At 40.0% G+C, this 18,606-nt stretch overlaps 1 protein-coding gene across 1 annotated transcript in view; it reads right to left on the reverse strand.

Moving 5' to 3' along the window:
- FAT1 (FAT atypical cadherin 1) overlaps nucleotides 1–18,606 on the reverse strand; it is a gene marked incomplete at both ends in the record, with an annotated part of 100,846 nt that overhangs the window by 3,981 nt on the left and 78,259 nt on the right. The window contains 13 exons of the mRNA XM_084231088.1: nucleotides 2,412–2,549; nucleotides 3,158–3,792; nucleotides 5,459–5,569; nucleotides 5,728–5,881; nucleotides 7,396–7,858; nucleotides 8,782–8,939; nucleotides 10,527–10,658; nucleotides 10,802–11,606; nucleotides 11,986–12,183; nucleotides 12,807–12,950; nucleotides 15,497–15,634; nucleotides 15,885–16,099; nucleotides 17,607–17,996. Of these exons, the coding sequence (XP_084087214.1) occupies nucleotides 2,412–2,549; nucleotides 3,158–3,792; nucleotides 5,459–5,569; nucleotides 5,728–5,881; nucleotides 7,396–7,858; nucleotides 8,782–8,939; nucleotides 10,527–10,658; nucleotides 10,802–11,606; nucleotides 11,986–12,183; nucleotides 12,807–12,950; nucleotides 15,497–15,634; nucleotides 15,885–16,099; nucleotides 17,607–17,996 (3,681 nt within the window). The remainder of the gene's footprint in view (nucleotides 1–2,411; nucleotides 2,550–3,157; nucleotides 3,793–5,458; nucleotides 5,570–5,727; nucleotides 5,882–7,395; nucleotides 7,859–8,781; nucleotides 8,940–10,526; nucleotides 10,659–10,801; nucleotides 11,607–11,985; nucleotides 12,184–12,806; nucleotides 12,951–15,496; nucleotides 15,635–15,884; nucleotides 16,100–17,606; nucleotides 17,997–18,606) is intronic.

An 18,606-nucleotide genomic window follows, 5' to 3' on the forward strand; every position in this document is an offset into this window, starting at 1 on the left:
TAAAATGTGAACTAACGTAACTACATAATATAATCATGCAAAACCCTGCACCCCTGCTCGTAAGTTATGTCTCAGAGAGAGTTCTAATCAAACAATATTTGCTATTATTCTTCACAGGAACAAAATACATTATATTGTATTGCCTACATTATACTGTAATGTGGGAAAATTATTTTAGCTCTACCAAAATTTTCCACAAGTACAGTTACAGATCAAGCCACAACAAAACAATCCTTACTTTAACTTCGCGTGGGCAAAAGACTTCCACATTTGAGGAGTTAAACACTTGCTAAACCCAGAAAAAAGGAATTTAAAGTGCTACATAATAAGGTAAAATATGCAGTAAGAATCCAAAAATGGCTTTGTCTCTTCTATGTCCTCCACCCCAAATTTCTTGCCTTTCTTGCAGACAGGCTAACAGCTGGCGAGCTAACACACCAGCAGAGAAATGCAGACTGTCTGCCGGGTGGCTTCCTGTGCAAATTCCCTTTTCATTTGTCTATGAGGTTGTTTTAAAGCACCTCTGCCAAGACAAACACATGTGCATGTGGCAGGTGGAGAGATGGTCCTCAGAGATGTCCACTTCCTAACCGCAGCAACCTGTGAATATGCTAACATTGCAGTCACAGTTAACTGTACTGATGTGATTAAGTTAAAGATCCTGAGATGGGGAGATTTTTCCAAATTATCTGTGTGGGCCCAATGTAATCTCAATGCCTCTTAGAGGGCAGATTCTTTCCCAACTTTGGTGGGAGGGAACTAAGACTACAGAGAAATGGCCGGGCAGAGGCTCTGATGCCTTTTAAGATGGAGGAAGAAGCTCTGAGTCAAGGAGCATGAGCACCTCTAGAGGCTGGAAACGGTAAGGAAACAGAGTCTCCTCCCCTAGAGCCTCAAGAGAGGACACAGCCCTGCTGACACACTAATGTCAGCCTACTGAGACAAGAGTTAAATTTCTAAACCATAGAACTCTAAGAGTGATAAATTATCTTCCTTGAAGCCAAAGTTTGTGATAATCTGTTTTAACAGCCTTAGAAAACTTAAATATAATTTAAGTAGATTCAATGTAATTTCACAAATGCTAATGACTAAAATGATGATAAAGTTTAAAATGCAAATTCTCTTGGATATGTTTTCTTCTCACATTATTATTATCTGGCAATTAATTTTCATAACTAATTTGACTGTAGTTGTTAAAGGTACATTATGGAGTATTAAGAAGAATGATATTCAAAGGAAAAGCACAGAAAAAGGAAAGGCTGATAAAATGCTGAGATGGATTTATGAAGAGCATTTAGGGACTAAAATATAAATTATTGTGTAAACTGGCAACACTGAAGTTTTAGAATTAAGCCCAGTAAGAGGTATAACACTACTGTGTCATTGATTTAATACGCAAAGCTATGTTCATATATTCCATCACTAAATGATAAATGGGTATTCTTTGGTATCATACATAACATACTTAAAATTAGAACTGAATGGAACATATGGCCATCTCTGCCCTTTGGAAAAGACTGCCGTATGGACTACATATTGCTCTGGTTGGAAACAATAAAATAATTATCAGTGGGTTATTTCTTTCCATCCATGAAATATCTGAAATGTTAAATGCACATTATTTTTTGCAAAAATATTAAACTTACTAATTCTGAAGTTCAAAAATTTCCACTGAAAACTCAGTTTCTAATCATTGACAATTTTCTCCACTGTTACGTGTTAATATAGCAAAGCAAGTCACCCTAGAGAAATCAGATTAATATAACTCGCATCAAAGACCCCCACTATCACACCTTCTTCATTAGAAACATAATCAAACTTACTAGCAAGTTCTTAAACTGTGCTCTCAGTCAGTACGCTCTGATCCAAATGGGAGCTGGGGCCGCAGGGGAGTTGGGGAAGAGATAAATAAGACCTTGTAATACCAAAGGTGCCTCTGAAGGTGAACATTCCAGAATGTACATCTCCTCTTAGGAGTGTGTGAGGGAGTGAGTGTGAATTAGTGAATGAGTGGATGTGAGTGTGGCACATGCTCAAGAAAATTAAAAGGGTTTCTAAAAAATCCACAGAACTTGTATAACATTTGCTGGTGTAGAAAAAAAGTTACTATCAGATTAGTCAATCTCAATCAGGTAAAAAAAATCATCTTTCAATTAACTATATTTTCAACCCTATTACTGACAAGTTGCTACTGTTCAAATACCTGCCCACTAAGAACACTTTAAATATTTTCCCCAACAGATGTTCATGCAAGTATGTATGGGGTATTTAAAAGTGATGTAAAGTGAAAGGTGAAAACATTTGGAGATTTAACAGGGGCATGAGAGTGTATCCACAACATTCTAGAACATCATGTGCACAGCACTGAGAACAAGCCAGCTAGTCACAGCATTTCAAAATTGTTTCCTCACCATTGTCATCGCACGATTCAGACTGAAAGGAGCTAAGGGACTGCACTTCAGACAGGCTTTCCCGGGCGCTGTAGGGATGAGAAGGCTTTTCTTCTAGAGGTTTCTTAGAGAGACAGGGGTCAAGATCCACGACTTTAGCTAAAAGGAAGAGATGACAAACAGTAAGCTCCATGAGAGCAAGGAATCTGCTTTGTTCACTGCTGTCTCCTGACAGTGCCTGAGATTTAATAGCAAGCACAACCAGAAGACTGCCTGAGATTTAATAAAAGGAGAAAGCAGAAGAAAACAATGAGAAACAGAATTTTAAATTCCCTCCAAACAAGTCAGAAAAAAAACCCTAAAAATATTCTTGGAGATTCAAAGAACAGGATTTCTCAGTAAAGCCATCTATGGCTGTGTCAGACAATATAAGGAATTAAAATTTTGTTTAAATAGCACATGCGGTTTTTTAGAAAGCACCAAGAATTTGTTAAGCCACTGATATAAATATTATCTCTTCTTCTGCCTATGTTTTAAGAAAAAGCCTCACATGCAAATGCCCTCCTGATATTTTTGTCAAAAAAAAGCCCAAGAAATTATAGTTGAGAACCCCTATCAGTTACAGAAATGAAACCTTTCCAGAATACTTAATTAAAACATATCGACCTAAACTCCCCATTTTCACTTGTACACCCAGAAGCCCTGGCAGAGCTTGCAATCTCACTGCTGAGCTGTGTGACATGCTACTGACATGGAAAGTCTCTTACTATCATAGTCGAAGTCCCAGTTGGGCTTCTGTATGGAGTCGCTGTCAGAAGGTGAGTTGGAAGGGGGTGGTGGAGGCAGGTTTGGGGCCACACTACAGACAGCCACGGCTTTCCGGTGTCCATGCACAGACTCGGGGTTAAAGGTACTGAATTCAGGATGCTCTGGGATAGCAGATCCTTCAAAAGAGTTTCGGTCCAGGTTGTTTCTAGAGTCGCTCGGAATGCTTGGAGTGTAGGAAATGGGACGGACTGGCACCTGGGGTGGTACGTCTGAGTAGATGTTCTTATTTAGCTTTGAATCAAAATATGGTCTTTGTAAGAAAGCTGTGGCTGGTCCCAAATGTTTGTCTTCAGGTTCGGCCTGATGTTTCTTCTTCCGACTAATCATCTTGCGGCACAGAACAAACGCCACCACCAGTAAAAATATGCCCATTGTAAACACAATAATCCCTATTACTTCAGCCACCCCAATATTCCACGGTGTGGACACGTATTGATTGGGAGCAGCATCCTCACAGTGCTTCCCTTTGTACTCCTGGCTGCAGTTACAGTGGTAGGAGCCATGTGTGTTCTCACAAAGGGCCCCGTTATGGCAGGGTGAGTTTTCAGCACATTCATCAACGTCACTCTGACACCTGCCAAGAAAACCAAGAATGAAGCAAGACCTTTGCAATGTCAGAATATGCTCTGCCTGTAATTCTGAAAGACTCATCCCTTCTTAGTAAGAAATGCCCAAAACCAAGCTAAATAATAGTAATCAAAAAAACACATTATCAACAATAACTGTAATAAATAAACCTTATGTAATTAATCATTGGATTCTATGCTTCGAATGTGCATTTAGAAGATAAACATCATGTCACACCAATATAACTATCATTAGTCCAAGATTCAACCAGATTACCAAATCAAAATCAAGACTAAACATCAGTTGGTTTTCTAATTCTGACTCAGCAGTTTGGAATGTTCATTTGATAAATGGTAAGCTATAAAACTAGTCTAAGAATTTCAAAGAAAATGTTCCTGTTTGGGAATATGACAGCTCCATAAAACATGAGAAAGGCAAGAAAACCCTGTTTTCCATTTTAAAGCACGTTCCTGCCCAACTGAAAACCTTTCCTGACTCCTTGCCTCTGTGCAAGTCCCCTCCCCCCACCACCTTTCCAAAGGGGCGTATTTTGCACCTGCATACCTCTTTGCCTAGTCTCAAACCTTCCCCCCCATTAATAAAGTATATCTACTTTATCACCTCTCTGCACTCACCTAGAACTAAGATTTTGATCACTGAGACATTTTTGTCAAATCTGTTAGGTATTAATTGACTAGAACTAGGAAACTCCACGTATGAGCTAAGACCATGTGACTGATGGCAAAACTCAAGACCACAAACACTGTCAGAGCAAACCCCACCTGCCATCAGGTCTCGATAACACTTTCTACATCAGGGAGAGTGAGGGTAGAGCTCAGAACCAGGCAGTTACAAACAATGCCTACTGAGTAATTTTTTTTAACTGAAACGGTGAAAGTGTAAAGTGAAATGGCATCTGGAAGTAAAATCTTTCTTCCACCTTTCAGGGTATACAATAGACAACCTCCTTTCCTCATTTTTTTTTTCACCTGAAAAATAATTATCACTTTTTAGAATTATGGTAAGGATTACAAAATAAATGAGGTGTTTAAAAAAAAGGTGTCTAGATGCTATGTGAATGCTAATTATAGCTTATTATTAAAGTCATCATCATCATTCTCAGAAAAAGCACAATTCCATGGGTACCTACCTGCTTTAAAAAAAAAAACCTAATAATCTCATGCCACAATTACTGCCTGCAAGAACCCATATAAAAAATATCTCTATTCAATGATTATTACAGTCATGTGCTCACTAGTCTTTTAAAGAATGAAAAGAACTAATGTAAGAATAACAAATTCTGAAGCAATGACTCCAAATTAGTGATGTTTGTAGCAGCTGGTAAGCACTAGGACACCACAGAGAGATGTAAAAATAAGTCTTAAAAGAAGTCAGTTACCAGGCATCCCTGGTGGCGTAAGGGGTTAAGACACAAGCTATGAAGCTATCCGTGGCCACTGCAGCACGAGTTCGATCCCTGGCCAGGGAGCTACCCACATGGCACAGCAGACCTCTCCTGACTCACCCACTGCTCCCCTCAGCAGTGTATTTCAGTCAATCTGCCTGTTCTGTTTCCCACTCTGTCTCTGGTGAACCCTCACATCCCCCAAACCGCTGGCCTGTGCCCCAGTTCTTGTATGCATAAATAAATCTTCAAAAAACAAAAAAGTTACCTTTCTCCCGTAAAACCTGAATCACACTGACAGACAGCACCATCCAAACTATCAAAACATGTGCCACCATTTTTACAGGGTTCATCTTTGCAGTAGGGACTAAGCTGGCACCTGAGGAATAAGGAAAAAATACACATAAACCTAAGACTTGTACTGTATACAAATATAGCAAAAAAAAAAAAAAAATCAGACTTTTCACATGTATAACTGCATGTTCAAAAAGTTTTCATCTTGTAATTAATTATTAAAGTCAAGAAGAACATACATACCTCTGACCAGTATATAATCCTCTACATTGGCAAACAAAGTCTCCATTGTCCATGATGCATGTACCACCGTAAAGACATGGGTTGGAGGAACACGGATTGACGCTCACCTCACAGTATGTCCCGATGAACAAGGAATCACATTTGCAATAATAACCTAAATTAGCAAAAGGGAACAGAAAGTTCTATCATTCAAAAATGGAAGAACAAAAAAAGAGTCTTAGTATATTGGCTTTACTTTCAAGTGATAATTCAGTTCTCCAAGACTTGTAAAAGTTAGTGCCTCCCCTGTGGTGCAGTGGGTTGAGCACAGTGCTGTGAAGCTGTCTGCAGCCTCTGCAGCGTGGGATCGATCCCGGCCAGCCGGGGAGATTGCCACATGGCGCAGCAGACCTCTCCTGTCTTGCCCGCTGCACCCCTCAGCAGTGTATTTCAGTCAGTCTGCCTGTTCTGCTCCCCATTCTGTCTTTGGTGAATCCTCTCACACCCATCTCTCTGGCCTGAACCCCAGCTCTTGTATGCATAAATTAAAAAAAAAATTTAAAAGATTAAATGAAATAATGAATGGGAAAGAGACTTGGAGGCTATAAAATAGCATTTAAACTAAAGAAAGGTGATCATGATCATCAAGTATGTCAAAGGAACATAAATAATGTCAGACTCGTTGTTGTGTGAGGACCAGGGCAATGAGGCAGTGGGGTGGTCTGTGCCCAACTGTCTGTCTTTGGGAAGATGATGGGGCTGTGCTTCTCTGACCCCTAAGGTTGGTCTCGGCCATGGGTTTTTCTTAGGTGCGTGAGGAGCAGCATGTAGCCACCACGTTACCTCCCTCCTGCTGCTGAATGTAATAATGGCAGGACATTTCAAGAAAATGGCTCCTAAGCTCAACCCTGACTGACAGTGAGCACAGCAACCAAACCCCCACTCACCATCTGACTTGGACCTGAAACTGAGTGCAATGTACACTTTTGCTCAGAGTATTATTGTGTAGCTAATCAGGCTTCCTTTTGCACTTGAAAACCAAATCATTTGAGATCCTTCTTAATGAGAGTATTATTTTGATTTTTGCTCTATTAATTACTCATGCCCTACTTATCAGGCATGACAACTTGCATTTTCATATCTGTGTTCTATCACTGGTAAGTGACCAAACAGGGTCAGGATCCAGAAACCACAGAGTATTCCACTGTGTCAGGGCTTCAAGACAGGTAGGGCGACAACTGAGCAGGGCTCAGGGCTTTTGAAAAAATCACAGTCCATCTATTACTGCTAGTAGGACTCCAGCAGCCACTATGGGCTGAGTAATCAGATGAAAAGAACTAAGTGGCACTAGTTCTAAATCCCTCGGGGTCCGTATCATGCGGTTGTTGCAAGAGTTCCGAGTTGGCCGTGTTTGCTGTGGTTACTGGAGCAGATGGAGACCCATCAGGACATCCATCCTGTTCAAGTGCCTGCAATGTGACTGCAGGGGCTCAGAAGTCAGTTCCCCCAGACTGGCTGCGGGGAAGAAGCCTGAGCCCCGGGTTTAACAGGGATTATATCATTCAAATCTAACACTGACTCCAGTTTCTGACAGCATTTTGAAAAAGAGAAAAACTAAAACAACTTGGGGAACTTCCCCCCAGTGCAACCATGTTTCACTTTTAAGAACCAACATAGCATGAAGCCTACCTCCAGTGGGTGAAGGATTGCAAACGCCTCCGTTTTGGCAGGGGTTACTCGAGCAGTCTTCTGTAGCCATTAATAAGCACCCAGGCGACACATCCACCCATTCTTCAATGTGTGCATAGCTTCTTGGTTTGTTATTTAAAGGGAGCTCCTGCCCATTCAAATAAATAGCATCCATACAGCCCCTAAAACCATTTCCAACTTGGGGGCTTCTTCCATGCCGTGTTCCTTGCTGACGGAGATGGCCACCAAAATACACATGGTTATCCAGATTTAGGGTTTTCAGAGTCCCTGGGGCTGTGCCTGAGGCAGTGTGGACTTGGTCCAAAACCAATCTGGCGTAGTTTCCATTCACTTCAAGAGATACTGCATGCCACTGCCCATCATTGACCTGAATGCTCTGAACAGAGACAATTCCAGGGCCACTTCCACAGTCAAATTTGTACTGTAGCCTTCCATTATGAATCTATGATAAAAAAAATTTCATTCACATTTACCAATCATGAAATCTTTGATTACAGCCTCTGATCAAAATTCTAAAGGAAAGAAAGGTATGTCAGGTGATAGAAGATGGAACATTAGCAAGGCATTGCATTTATTTTTTTTTTAAAGCTTTTTTTTTTTTTTAAGATTTATTTATTCATTTATACAAGCACTGGGTACAGTCAGAAGCGTGGGAGGGTGAGAGAATTCACCAGAGCGGGGAGCAGAGCAGGCAGAAGGGCCGAAGTACACTGCTGAGGGGAGCAGCGGGCGGCAGGAGAGGTCTGCGCGCCATGTGGGACCCTCCTCCGGTGGCCGGGGAGCAGCTGGGGATCGAACCGGCGCTGCAGAGGCTGCGGGCAGCTTCGCAACCCAGCGCTCAACCGCTGCGCCACCAGGGAGGCCCAAGGCATTGCATTTAAATACTACAGAATATATGCTCCTTTGCTCATTAAATAGAAAATAGAAATAGGCCTTTTACGATATCAAGTTCAAGTGCTAATTGCATACCCATAAAGTATTTCAAAATGACTGATAATCACCTGTTAACTAACAATGAAAAACAGATATCAGATTTAATTATGAAAAGCCAAAACTGAGAATTATACCAAGAAACTAAGTAGGCAAGATAGCTATTTATTTTAACCATATATAGGATCTTTCTATAAACTTTTTAAAACATAAGATGTAATGTCACCTAGCGTTTGTTAACTGTCTCATATATCTAAAATTGTTTGGAAAACCAGCAATGACTCTGTATTGCGGAGTATGAAGCACTTTTCAACCCACAGACTTTCAATTCTAAAACTTGTATAGATATCAATGAATTATTTCAGTATGGAATAGTGAAATTCATATTTTTGAAGTATTTCACAAACTGAGGCAGACAAACTTACAAATACTTACCTCCAAGATGCTGTAGTCAGTGCCTCGCGCATACATCACAACTGCATGAGCCGAGTATGTTCTGAGCCTCATGGCGAGTTTCATTTCTAATTTGTTTTCATTTTCCATTAGACGATACTTCACAAAGCTATTACCAGTAAATGTTAGAGATGAACTGCCTGTAAAACACAAAAAGGGAAGAGTAAGTCAGAACAAAGTTTAAGCATGCTTTAAAAGCATAATTTCCCACCTAGAGATTGACTTAAATTTTAAGATTATAATAAAATTCAATTGAATGGTAAATGTTTATTTGATCAATAAACAGCTTAGCACCACTGATCTCTAACTGGAAGAAAAATGAACTCTAAAATAATGAAGGAGCTAAATATAAAATGTTCAATATAAAATTATTAGAAGACAATTTAGGAAAGTATTTACAAAGCCTCAAGCTGGTATGGGAAACCTCCAGCAAGAAATAAAATTATCCCCATTCTTCAAAAAAGATGAAAATGATATCAATCTCCAGAGACAGAAACCGTTAGGTAATATTATGCAGAAGTGACAAATAAAAATTACATTTCATAATAACAAAAGTAATTATTAAAAGATCAGTAAATATACAGACAGAAACTAATACTCAAAATACATAAAGAGCACCATGAATAGAAAGAGAGAAACTGACAAACAACCCAGACAATGGAGCAGAGAGGAACAGGCCAGTCACAGAAAAAATGCTAATGGCACTGAACACCAGAAAAGTAGTTGCTATAGAAAAGCACACTGAAATAATCAGGTATCATTTTTTTTTCCCCCTATTAGATGAGGGATTTTGTTTTTTAATTGAAACCTTTCAATATCAGTAATAGAATGCATAATGAGACCTTGGTTCACCTTGGAGGAAACAAACCAGTGGTACATTAAACAAGGAAAATTGTAGCTATTTTTTGACACAGTAAATCCTACTCTTGGAATCTAGTGTGTAGAAAGCAAGCACAGTTATATACGGGGAGCTGTGTAAGTGTGCTTTAAAAGAGAGACACAGGGCCTCCCTGGTGGCGCAGCGGTTGAGCGCTGGGTTGCGAAGCTGCCGGCGACCTCTGCAGCGCTGGTTCAATCCCCGGCTGCTCCCTGGTCACCGGAGGAGGGTCCCACATGGCGCGCAGACCTCTCCTGCAGCCCGCTGCTCTCCTCAGCGGTGTGCTTCATTTGTCTGCCTGCTCTGCTCCCCGCTCTGGCTCTGGTGAATTCTCTCACCCTCCCGCGCTTCTGACTGTACCCAGTGCTTGTATAAACAAAAACGAACGAACAAACAAACAAATAAATAAATAAAACATGCCTCTATAAAAAAAAAATAAATAAAAATAAAAGACACATAACAACTTGAATCTCTGTACAGAGGGAACTGCAAATGATGATGGTGCAGCCACGTATGAAGCTTCCGTGTACGTGGACAAGGTGATCTTGACGCTGCTAGGTGGAGGGAAAACAAATGATAGAGGACTGAGACCTGATAATCTTTTAGTTCTTTTGTCTTGTTTTGTTTGAGAGAAAAAGACCAATAAATCTGTAAATATGTGACTATGTTTATGTGAGCACTGATGATAAAGAATATCAAACCATTATCTCAGGAAGAAGTTATTTCCCTCCTTTTTGATTCATTTCTGTTAGAAATTTATAGTATTTTTCAACTCTCATACAGAAGAAAATCTGAAAACACTGAAAGCGCCTTCTCAAAAAGAAAGTGTGCTTAATCGCCGAACTCTCACCTGGACATTGACCAAACTTGCCACCTGGACAGACACAGGTGTACTTCTCTTCTCTGGGATCAGTGACACATTCAGATCCTTCAGGGCACGGACTATCTTCACATCCATGATGAACATGTGGGCATTTTCCATCTGTTTTGGGAAGAAAAAAAAGAGGAAAGGGAGAGCTAATGAACAGGAATTTTAAGAAAAGGACCCCTAATATTTAGCCTTCAAAAGCTGTGCATGAGCCAATCTGCAGCACCTGTTTGCATGCATCTACTTATTCAGGTTACCTTTGCAGAGACACACAGCTGTCCGACGGTGGCGCGGAGTCACAAAACTCAGTCTGGCCGTGCTATGCGTTGACATCACATTTTCATCCACAGACAACTTTTCATCACAGAATTTCCATGGGCAATCCAGTCCTGCACAGAGCTTCTGGAATACACCTAATATCCTAACACCGATGATTTCCTCAATATCAGTCACGGAAGAATTAATCTTGTGCAAGAGAAGTTTTGTTGAAACCTGGGCACTACCTGATTTCTCTACAAAAAGTAGAACATCCAGATGTGGCTGGGGTTCAGCGGGTTGCAAACTAACAATCTGTATGTCGCTCCTCCTCTTCACACCCAAGATGTTCCGTAAATTGTGCTGGAAGTTGCGCCAGTAGTCACCAACAAATTCTTCTGGCGTGAGGTTGGCAAAGCGGATGGCAATAGTGTGGTTCAACATCTCCTGTGTTACCTGTCTGATGCGCACCGTGATGTCAGCCACTGTTGTAAATTTCCCATCTGTTACACTGACGTTGAGAAGGTACTGCCCTATATCGAGTTTTTTGTGTGCTATCAGCTTACCCCCCATGCTGGAAACAGAGAAGAGGTTGTCCATTTGTGGATCAAGACTGTAGGTTAAAGTGTCATAAATGTCCTGGTCTGTAGCATGAATCTTTCCAATGACACCACCTGAGTATTCCTCTCCGAAAGTGGTAATGAAAATCTCTAGTGGCAAAATTGCAGGAGGATAGACGCTCTCTTCAATTACCCTAATGTCAATATATGTCAGAGATGACAACTGAGGCTTTCCATTATCTGCCACCTGTGAAGAAAGAAAGAAATATCACTTTCGTCTATCCCGTTTACTACTACTTTTTAATAAAACTGTATTTCCATCATTCAAGTTCCAAGAAATTATTTCATGTTAAGATGCTTATTTCTCCATGTGAGACGCAAACTGAGGGAAAGGATAAATACTTCTCTGTAGCCCTTTCACGAATTCATATCGAAGTTTAGCTCCATCAATGTCTGTGATAAAATACTCACATGAATAAATGAGTCCCTCACCGTGCAGGGGGATAAAAATGAAGCCATGGTAAGCAACAGAAAAACCACAGTTCTGCACATTTTGTTTTCTCATGAAAGGTAAGCTGCTCACATCTCTACGAATCCACAATAAAATCGGAAGACTACTTTAATACCTTCACATGCAGTAAGTAATGATCTTTCACTTTTCTCTCCATAGCAGCTGCAGTCAGGAGGACTCCCTGCTGGTTCACTTCAAATGCCCTGTCATCATTTCCACTCACGATAGTAAAGAAGAAGGGGGGACCGTTATGCGAAGAGTCCTTGTCTGTTACCACCAGCTGCAGTACACTGGAGCCCACGGGCTTATTTTCCTGCACCGAATAAAAAACAAAAAACACACAACTTTCAACAAAAACCAGGTCGTTATAAGACGTGTATGCAAATTTTATATAAGATGAATTATCTAGATCTTACTGTTGCTCCATTTGGAAGGAACAGCGAGAAAAGAGGTGAGGGGTGAAGGATGGTGATGGAGAGGGCAGAGGAGAGGGGATGGGGGTTAAGGGAAGGGAGAGGCAGAGGAGGATGGAAAGGCAGGAAGACGCCAGGACCAAGTCCAAGAAAGGACACGAGAGGGAGAAGGAAGAGAAGTGCAGGTGGAGGAGGAAAGTCAAGAGGACGAAAGGTCCTTGGGCCCACCACTCCCCGACCCCTACCCCCACAAGAAGGACAAGTAATAGCAGCAGCAGATCAAGGATCAAGCTATCGTGAAAATAATCTGCAAACCAAAGCGCAAAAAGAGAGATGAAAACTTGGTTGTGTGGTTGTATCTTTAAAATGCTCATCCTTAATACAGTTGGAGACCCCTCCCATTTACTTTTCCCATGTTTCTGTAGAGTCATCTTTGGAAAAGAAAGCTGTTTCAGGCAACTGAAGCCAATGAGAGCTTGTCCCCAGGGGAGGCATCAGCGGGGGCCTCAGTACCCAGGGTCACCTGCACAATGACGCTGTAGTTCCCCTGGGAGAAGACCGGAGCATTGTCATTGACATCCGACACATCGATGTTGACCGTGGTCGTGTTGACTCTGGGCGGACTGCCGTTGTCAGAAGCCTGAACGGTGAGCGTGTAACCTGAAATCTTTTGGGGGACAAGACAGGGAGAAGGTGTATCCATTTTCATAAGGCCCAAGAACAGGGCTGAGTCACAAGTGCACTCCTGACAACGCAGAGGGCAGATCTGGGTAACTGGCACCATGTGCTGTCACCGGTTTGTGGACAATTCCCTCACCTACCAATGAACACTCTGCAGATAACTTCACTGCTAAGCAGAAATTGCGTGACAAAAGCTCAGTAATGATTAGAGTCCCCTATTACCCTCAAATATGTATTTGTTGCGTTAAAGTGCTCTGACTTTAACAATGTGCAGATCTATTAACAGAGTAAAGCAGAAAAGTAATACAAATGATGAGAGAAAAAAATGATACCAAATCTTAAATGCTATTGCTTCCGTATTGCCACCCTGATGACCAATGGCCCAGGACAATCCAGATCCTCCACCCCATCAATTTTACCCTAGCACCGTACTCGACTCTCTCAATCCCAAGTGTTTTTTAATAATTTTCTACCAAAAAATGGAATCAAGGGGGTGGATTCTTTTCCAGAGTAGCTCCCTGTTCAGCTCTCTACGTCAGGATGGTGGGAAAAATGCCAGAAAACCAGTCTGTTCTGGAGAATCTTGGTCTTCTAAGATGCTCCAACAAAAAGGGGTCTTTAAAGCAGACTGGCTTGGGAAACACTACAGGCTGTCTCCTCCAGTTGACATTAGTATATTAAATATCTGAGAAGTCCTTCAGTGAAAAACACTACATTTTGCTCTGCCCAACAGTAGTAAGTACAGTGATTCTAAGAACCACCACCACACCCCTGAATTTTTGGGAAGTCCCTGCTCAAAAAAAACACGTTAGAAAAGGAATTAAAGAATTGAGGCTTTAATGGGATATTGCAATACTCTCCTAACACCTCTACTCTTACATTCTCCCATGATTTTTCTGGATGTGTATTATTATCACCGATGTCCTAATTCCTCAAACCAGAGCTTCCTTCTCTTCTCCACGGCAGTTCCATTCCAGCCTGGGAGTGGGAGTGGGGGTGGCGGGGGTGTAAATGGTGTTCAGGCTGGTTTGCCGCTCATCTACTCACATTGTTCTCAGCAGGACAGACACCCCCGTCATGTCCAAAAGCATGTGTACATATCCATACTTCCAGCCGATGGGTCTCTTAAACTCTCCAAATACTGCCTGAATTCTACTTTAAATATGCCATTTTCCTTTAAAACTCAGCGTATCAAAGCAACACTGAACAACCTCCCCAGTGCCAAGTTTATACCGAGGACCTCCCAGCTTATCTTTATTGGCAACTCAAGTCACAGCAGGACTGAAAGAATGAGTCAGGCCTAAAGCTGCCACTTTCCATACAGCCCACACCCACCCTCTGCTGCTTCTAACTTTTCCTTCTTGAAGTTTCTGCGTTTGTCTTTACATTTGATTGTCACCGCTACTTTTCCCATGCAGATTCTTGGTCTCCCTTCCTCCCTGGTCACACCACTTCAAATACACTGAGTGCTTATCGTCAAACATGTGTACATTTCATGATGGACAAGGCTCGCAGATACTCAGTGACTCCTTGGCACCTAAGTGTCATGTGTGGCCATCTGATGCTGGTTTTGCCCTTAATCTGTGGCTCTTAACCTGCTCCTGAAAACCTTTCTTCCTTGTCCCCCCAGTTCCTTGATTACTCTATTCCACTAAAGCTGAACAAAACCACCTAAGTATATCCCATGTTTTCCTTTTCCCACGCCTCTTTTCATGCAACTTCTTGCAGAGAAGTCCATTCTTTTAATATTTTAGATTTTCCAAATCTCTGCTACTTTTTAAAACCCCACTTCTAGGGGACTACACTAAAGGGAAAAAAATGATTTTACTCGCATGTGGAACACAGAGAAACAAAACAAAGGAACAATAAAATTAAAATAAAACAAACCCTAGAACTGTAACTGCAGAGTTGAGAAGACCAGAGGGGGGACAAAGAGGAGTGAGGGGGAGGGAGCCTCAGTGGACTATGGTGGAGGTTACTGATGCTTTGGTAGTGGTTGTGGTGCTCTGTTGCCCTCAATCTTATGTAGTGCTGTAAACCACCAAAAAATACATTACTAAAAAAAAAAAAAAAAAAAAACTCATAAAATGCGTTACTAAAAAAAAAAAAAATTTTCTGTGTACCATGTTATGACACTTAACAAAAATCAGCAATAATTTCTGGCATCGAAAACCCACTAGTTGACATGTAATTCCATAAACTCAGAGAATGTAAACATAATGTTCCCATGGAAAAAAAAATTAAAACCCAGCTTCTAGCTCCATAAGCATCTCAACACTGGAGCCAATGCTAATTTCTTCCTAAAAACAAACTTTTATTACCCCAACTTCATCTTAGTATGAAGCACATCTCTCATGTTTTTGAGATTTTCATAATGTAACTGCTTTTCAGGTATTTCTGTCTCGTTCATCTGTTCCTGAGAATAAGGTTGGTTCTACCCTCTGGTTCTTCCATTATGCCCAATAAATACGGGCACTTGTATTTATCAGTTTGGTAATTTGTAAGCAAGTGAAGCCAAAATATTTCACTTACTGTTTCTCGGTCTAGAAGTTTGGTTACTTTTACTTCTCCCTTGGATGGGTCAATTGTAAATGGACCTCCTTGGTTGCCGTCTATAATTGAATAGTGGATGTGGCTGTTCAAAGGTCCATCAGCATCATCAGCCATAACCTAAAAAGTATCACATTCCTGTTTAGGAGACGGCTAGGGAAGGGACAGAAACCCATTACACAGATTTCTAGTATCAAGATAGCTGTTTTGAGGCAACTACCTATAAGAGAGCCAGTAACTGATTGGGCTGACAAAAGATTCCCCACCCCCTTCAAAATAAGACCACTACAAAAGCTGGATCAATCTTACTAAAAAAAAAAACCTCTTGCAAAGATCCAGAAGAAGAGAAGCAGGAACATAAAATACATACAGTAATGACAGGCTGCTCCAGAAGAGCGTCTTCACTGATGACCGCTGTGTATGTGTCCTGGCTGAACACTGGGGTGTTATCATTGACATCGGTCACATTAATGTTCACAGTTGCAACATCACTTAGTGAAGGTGTACCCCCATCGGTGGCTTCTATAGTCAGGTAATATTCGTGAGAGTTTTCATAATCCAGATTCTCAATGATAAAGATGGCCCCTGTATAGAATACAAAAATTACTCCAGTAATTTAAAATGCCACTCTTTCTCCTACTATAAGTGAAACAGACAAGAGTTTTAAACAAATTTCACTTCAAAAGATTATCATTCATACGTTTTCTAATTTCATACTAATTCAGCAATTAAAATACTCAATTTTCCCATTCTTGGATTCTTCTTTGTTTCTCAGTTATTTTCCTATTTTTTTTTTAATAATTAAATTGCTTTTGGGCCTCCCCGGTGGCGCAGCGGTTGAGTGCCATGATGCAAAGCTGTCTACAGCCTCTGCAGTGCCAGTTTGATTCCCTACCGGCTGGGGAGAACCCCACATGGTGCGGCAGACCTCTCCTGCCTCACCTGCTGCTCCCTTCAGCAGTGTTTTTGGTCCGTCTGCCTGTTCTGCTCCCCGCTCTGGCTCTGGGGAATTCTCTCACCCTCCCACGTTTCTGACCTGTACCCCAGTTTTTGTATAAAATAAATCTTTAAAAAAATAAAAAATGAAAAAATAAATTGCTTTCCCAGTCACCAATAGCTACACAGCCCCACTATAAAAATAATTACACTGATCACCTCCAAAGTATATTCACCATAGATTTCATTCTAATTTAAGAAACAAAATAGAATTAAAAAACATTAAAATACTATTCTGACTTTTAGTTTCCTTCTCATACTTTTTCTTTCACAGCAATGTGCATCTTTTTTCAATCACTAAGCACTAAGCTACCTCTCCTACATATTATCATTTAAAAAATCCGTTAACATCTTTCATTTTTACTTAATTGTAGTCCAAACTACCTTTAAAAGAGAATGGGACAAAAGGACCCTAAAAGTAACAAATCATGTTTAAAAATACATTTAAAAATAGCATCATCTGAAATAGTCACATGCAATTAGAGTTTGGATGGAACTTTTTATAATGTTTATAATGTTTTAAAACTTACAGCTATTGTAGATCACATATTAACAAGACTACCAAGGTATTTGTGCAGCAGGAGTCAATAGAGCCTCTGAATTTTAACCTTGGTGGTGGTCATTCATAAGTGAGATTCAAAGTACTTCAAATGTTACATATTGCTAGTATAATAAAGAAGCCAATGTAATGAACAAACAATGCCCCCTATAGAAACTAAGATCAAAGAAGTGGAAACTACGGTTTCACTTGGGAAGCTACTTCACATTAGGTTTGATAAGAGGGATGAAAAAGAGTCACATTATGCTACAACCGTCCACTTTTTATCTTTACTAACTACATCTTATCTTTACAAAACTACTAGAGAGTGACACTTTAATTTCTATTCAAAGTGAGTCTGCTTATAGTTTATAAAGGATATTATAAGAAACATTTTACTTTGCAGAACTTGAAAGTTTTTGAAACCACTTTTAATCCCACTTAAAATTAACAGAAAGGAAATGAGTTTTATCTGTCTCTTTATACTAGATAAAGTGTTGGACAATTTAGACTTTTTGGCATAATAAAGGACTTCCTGTCATGTACATGGTAGGTTACCTGTTTTAGAATCTATGCTGAATTTTCCATGTTCATTTCCACTCATTATTGAGTAAGTGATTTCTGCATTTGCTTCAATGTCCCGACTTGCCGCATACACTTGAAGAACTTCTGTTCCAATAAGGATGTCCTCAGATACTGTGACACCATATTCACGGTATTCAAACACCGGTGGGTTGTCATTTATATCCAAAACTGATATAACAACAGTGCCAGTAGCTGTCAATCTTCTTGGCAAACCCTGATCTACAGCTTTCAAAGTAAGAGTGTATACTGCCTGCAGCTCTCTATCCAAAGGCCTTTCTAATTGAATGATTCCAGATAATTCATTAATGGAGAACTGCCCATCAGCAGAATTAATCAGTGAGTAGGAAATCTTTCGATTCAATCCTGTGAAGACATGAAATGTTAGCATATTTCAAGAAATATTAACAAGTTATTTTTTTAAAAACATTACAAATTAAAAAATAAAAATGCTAATAATATACATTTTTTAAAATAACTATGTCTTTAAAAAAGTCAAAGCAAACATGATTTTCTAGTTATTTAACATTTAAAGACTATTATGTAGAAACTTATGCTATAATACCTAGCCAAGTCTTTTAAAATGAAGTCTACTATTCAGCATCAGTGAAAAACTTCATTTGAAAAGTAACATTTTTGCTATTCTGCTGATTCACTATTAGTGTGACTAAAGAAATTACTTTTATTGTCTGCTATAAAATGTTATAAATATATATCCTAGAGTCTTTTCTCCGTAAGAAATTTAAAGATATGTAAAACTATTAATAATACTGAATTGGCTTCTAGTATGTTCCTTCGATACTTAAAATCTCTGTCACTAATGGTTTATTCACAAAATAGTGCTTCAGTAATTAATTCAATGGGATATGAACATCAATTAAAATAGTCACTACCCAGAATTTTAAGAACACCACAGATACATTAAGAAACTTGGGTACATTTTGAGACTTCAAATATTCATTAAAAATGAATTCAT

The sequence above is a fragment of the Talpa europaea genome (genome assembly GCF_964194135.1).
Source record: "Talpa europaea genome assembly, chromosome: 4".
Taxonomy (NCBI): Eukaryota; Metazoa; Chordata; class Mammalia; order Eulipotyphla; family Talpidae; genus Talpa; species Talpa europaea.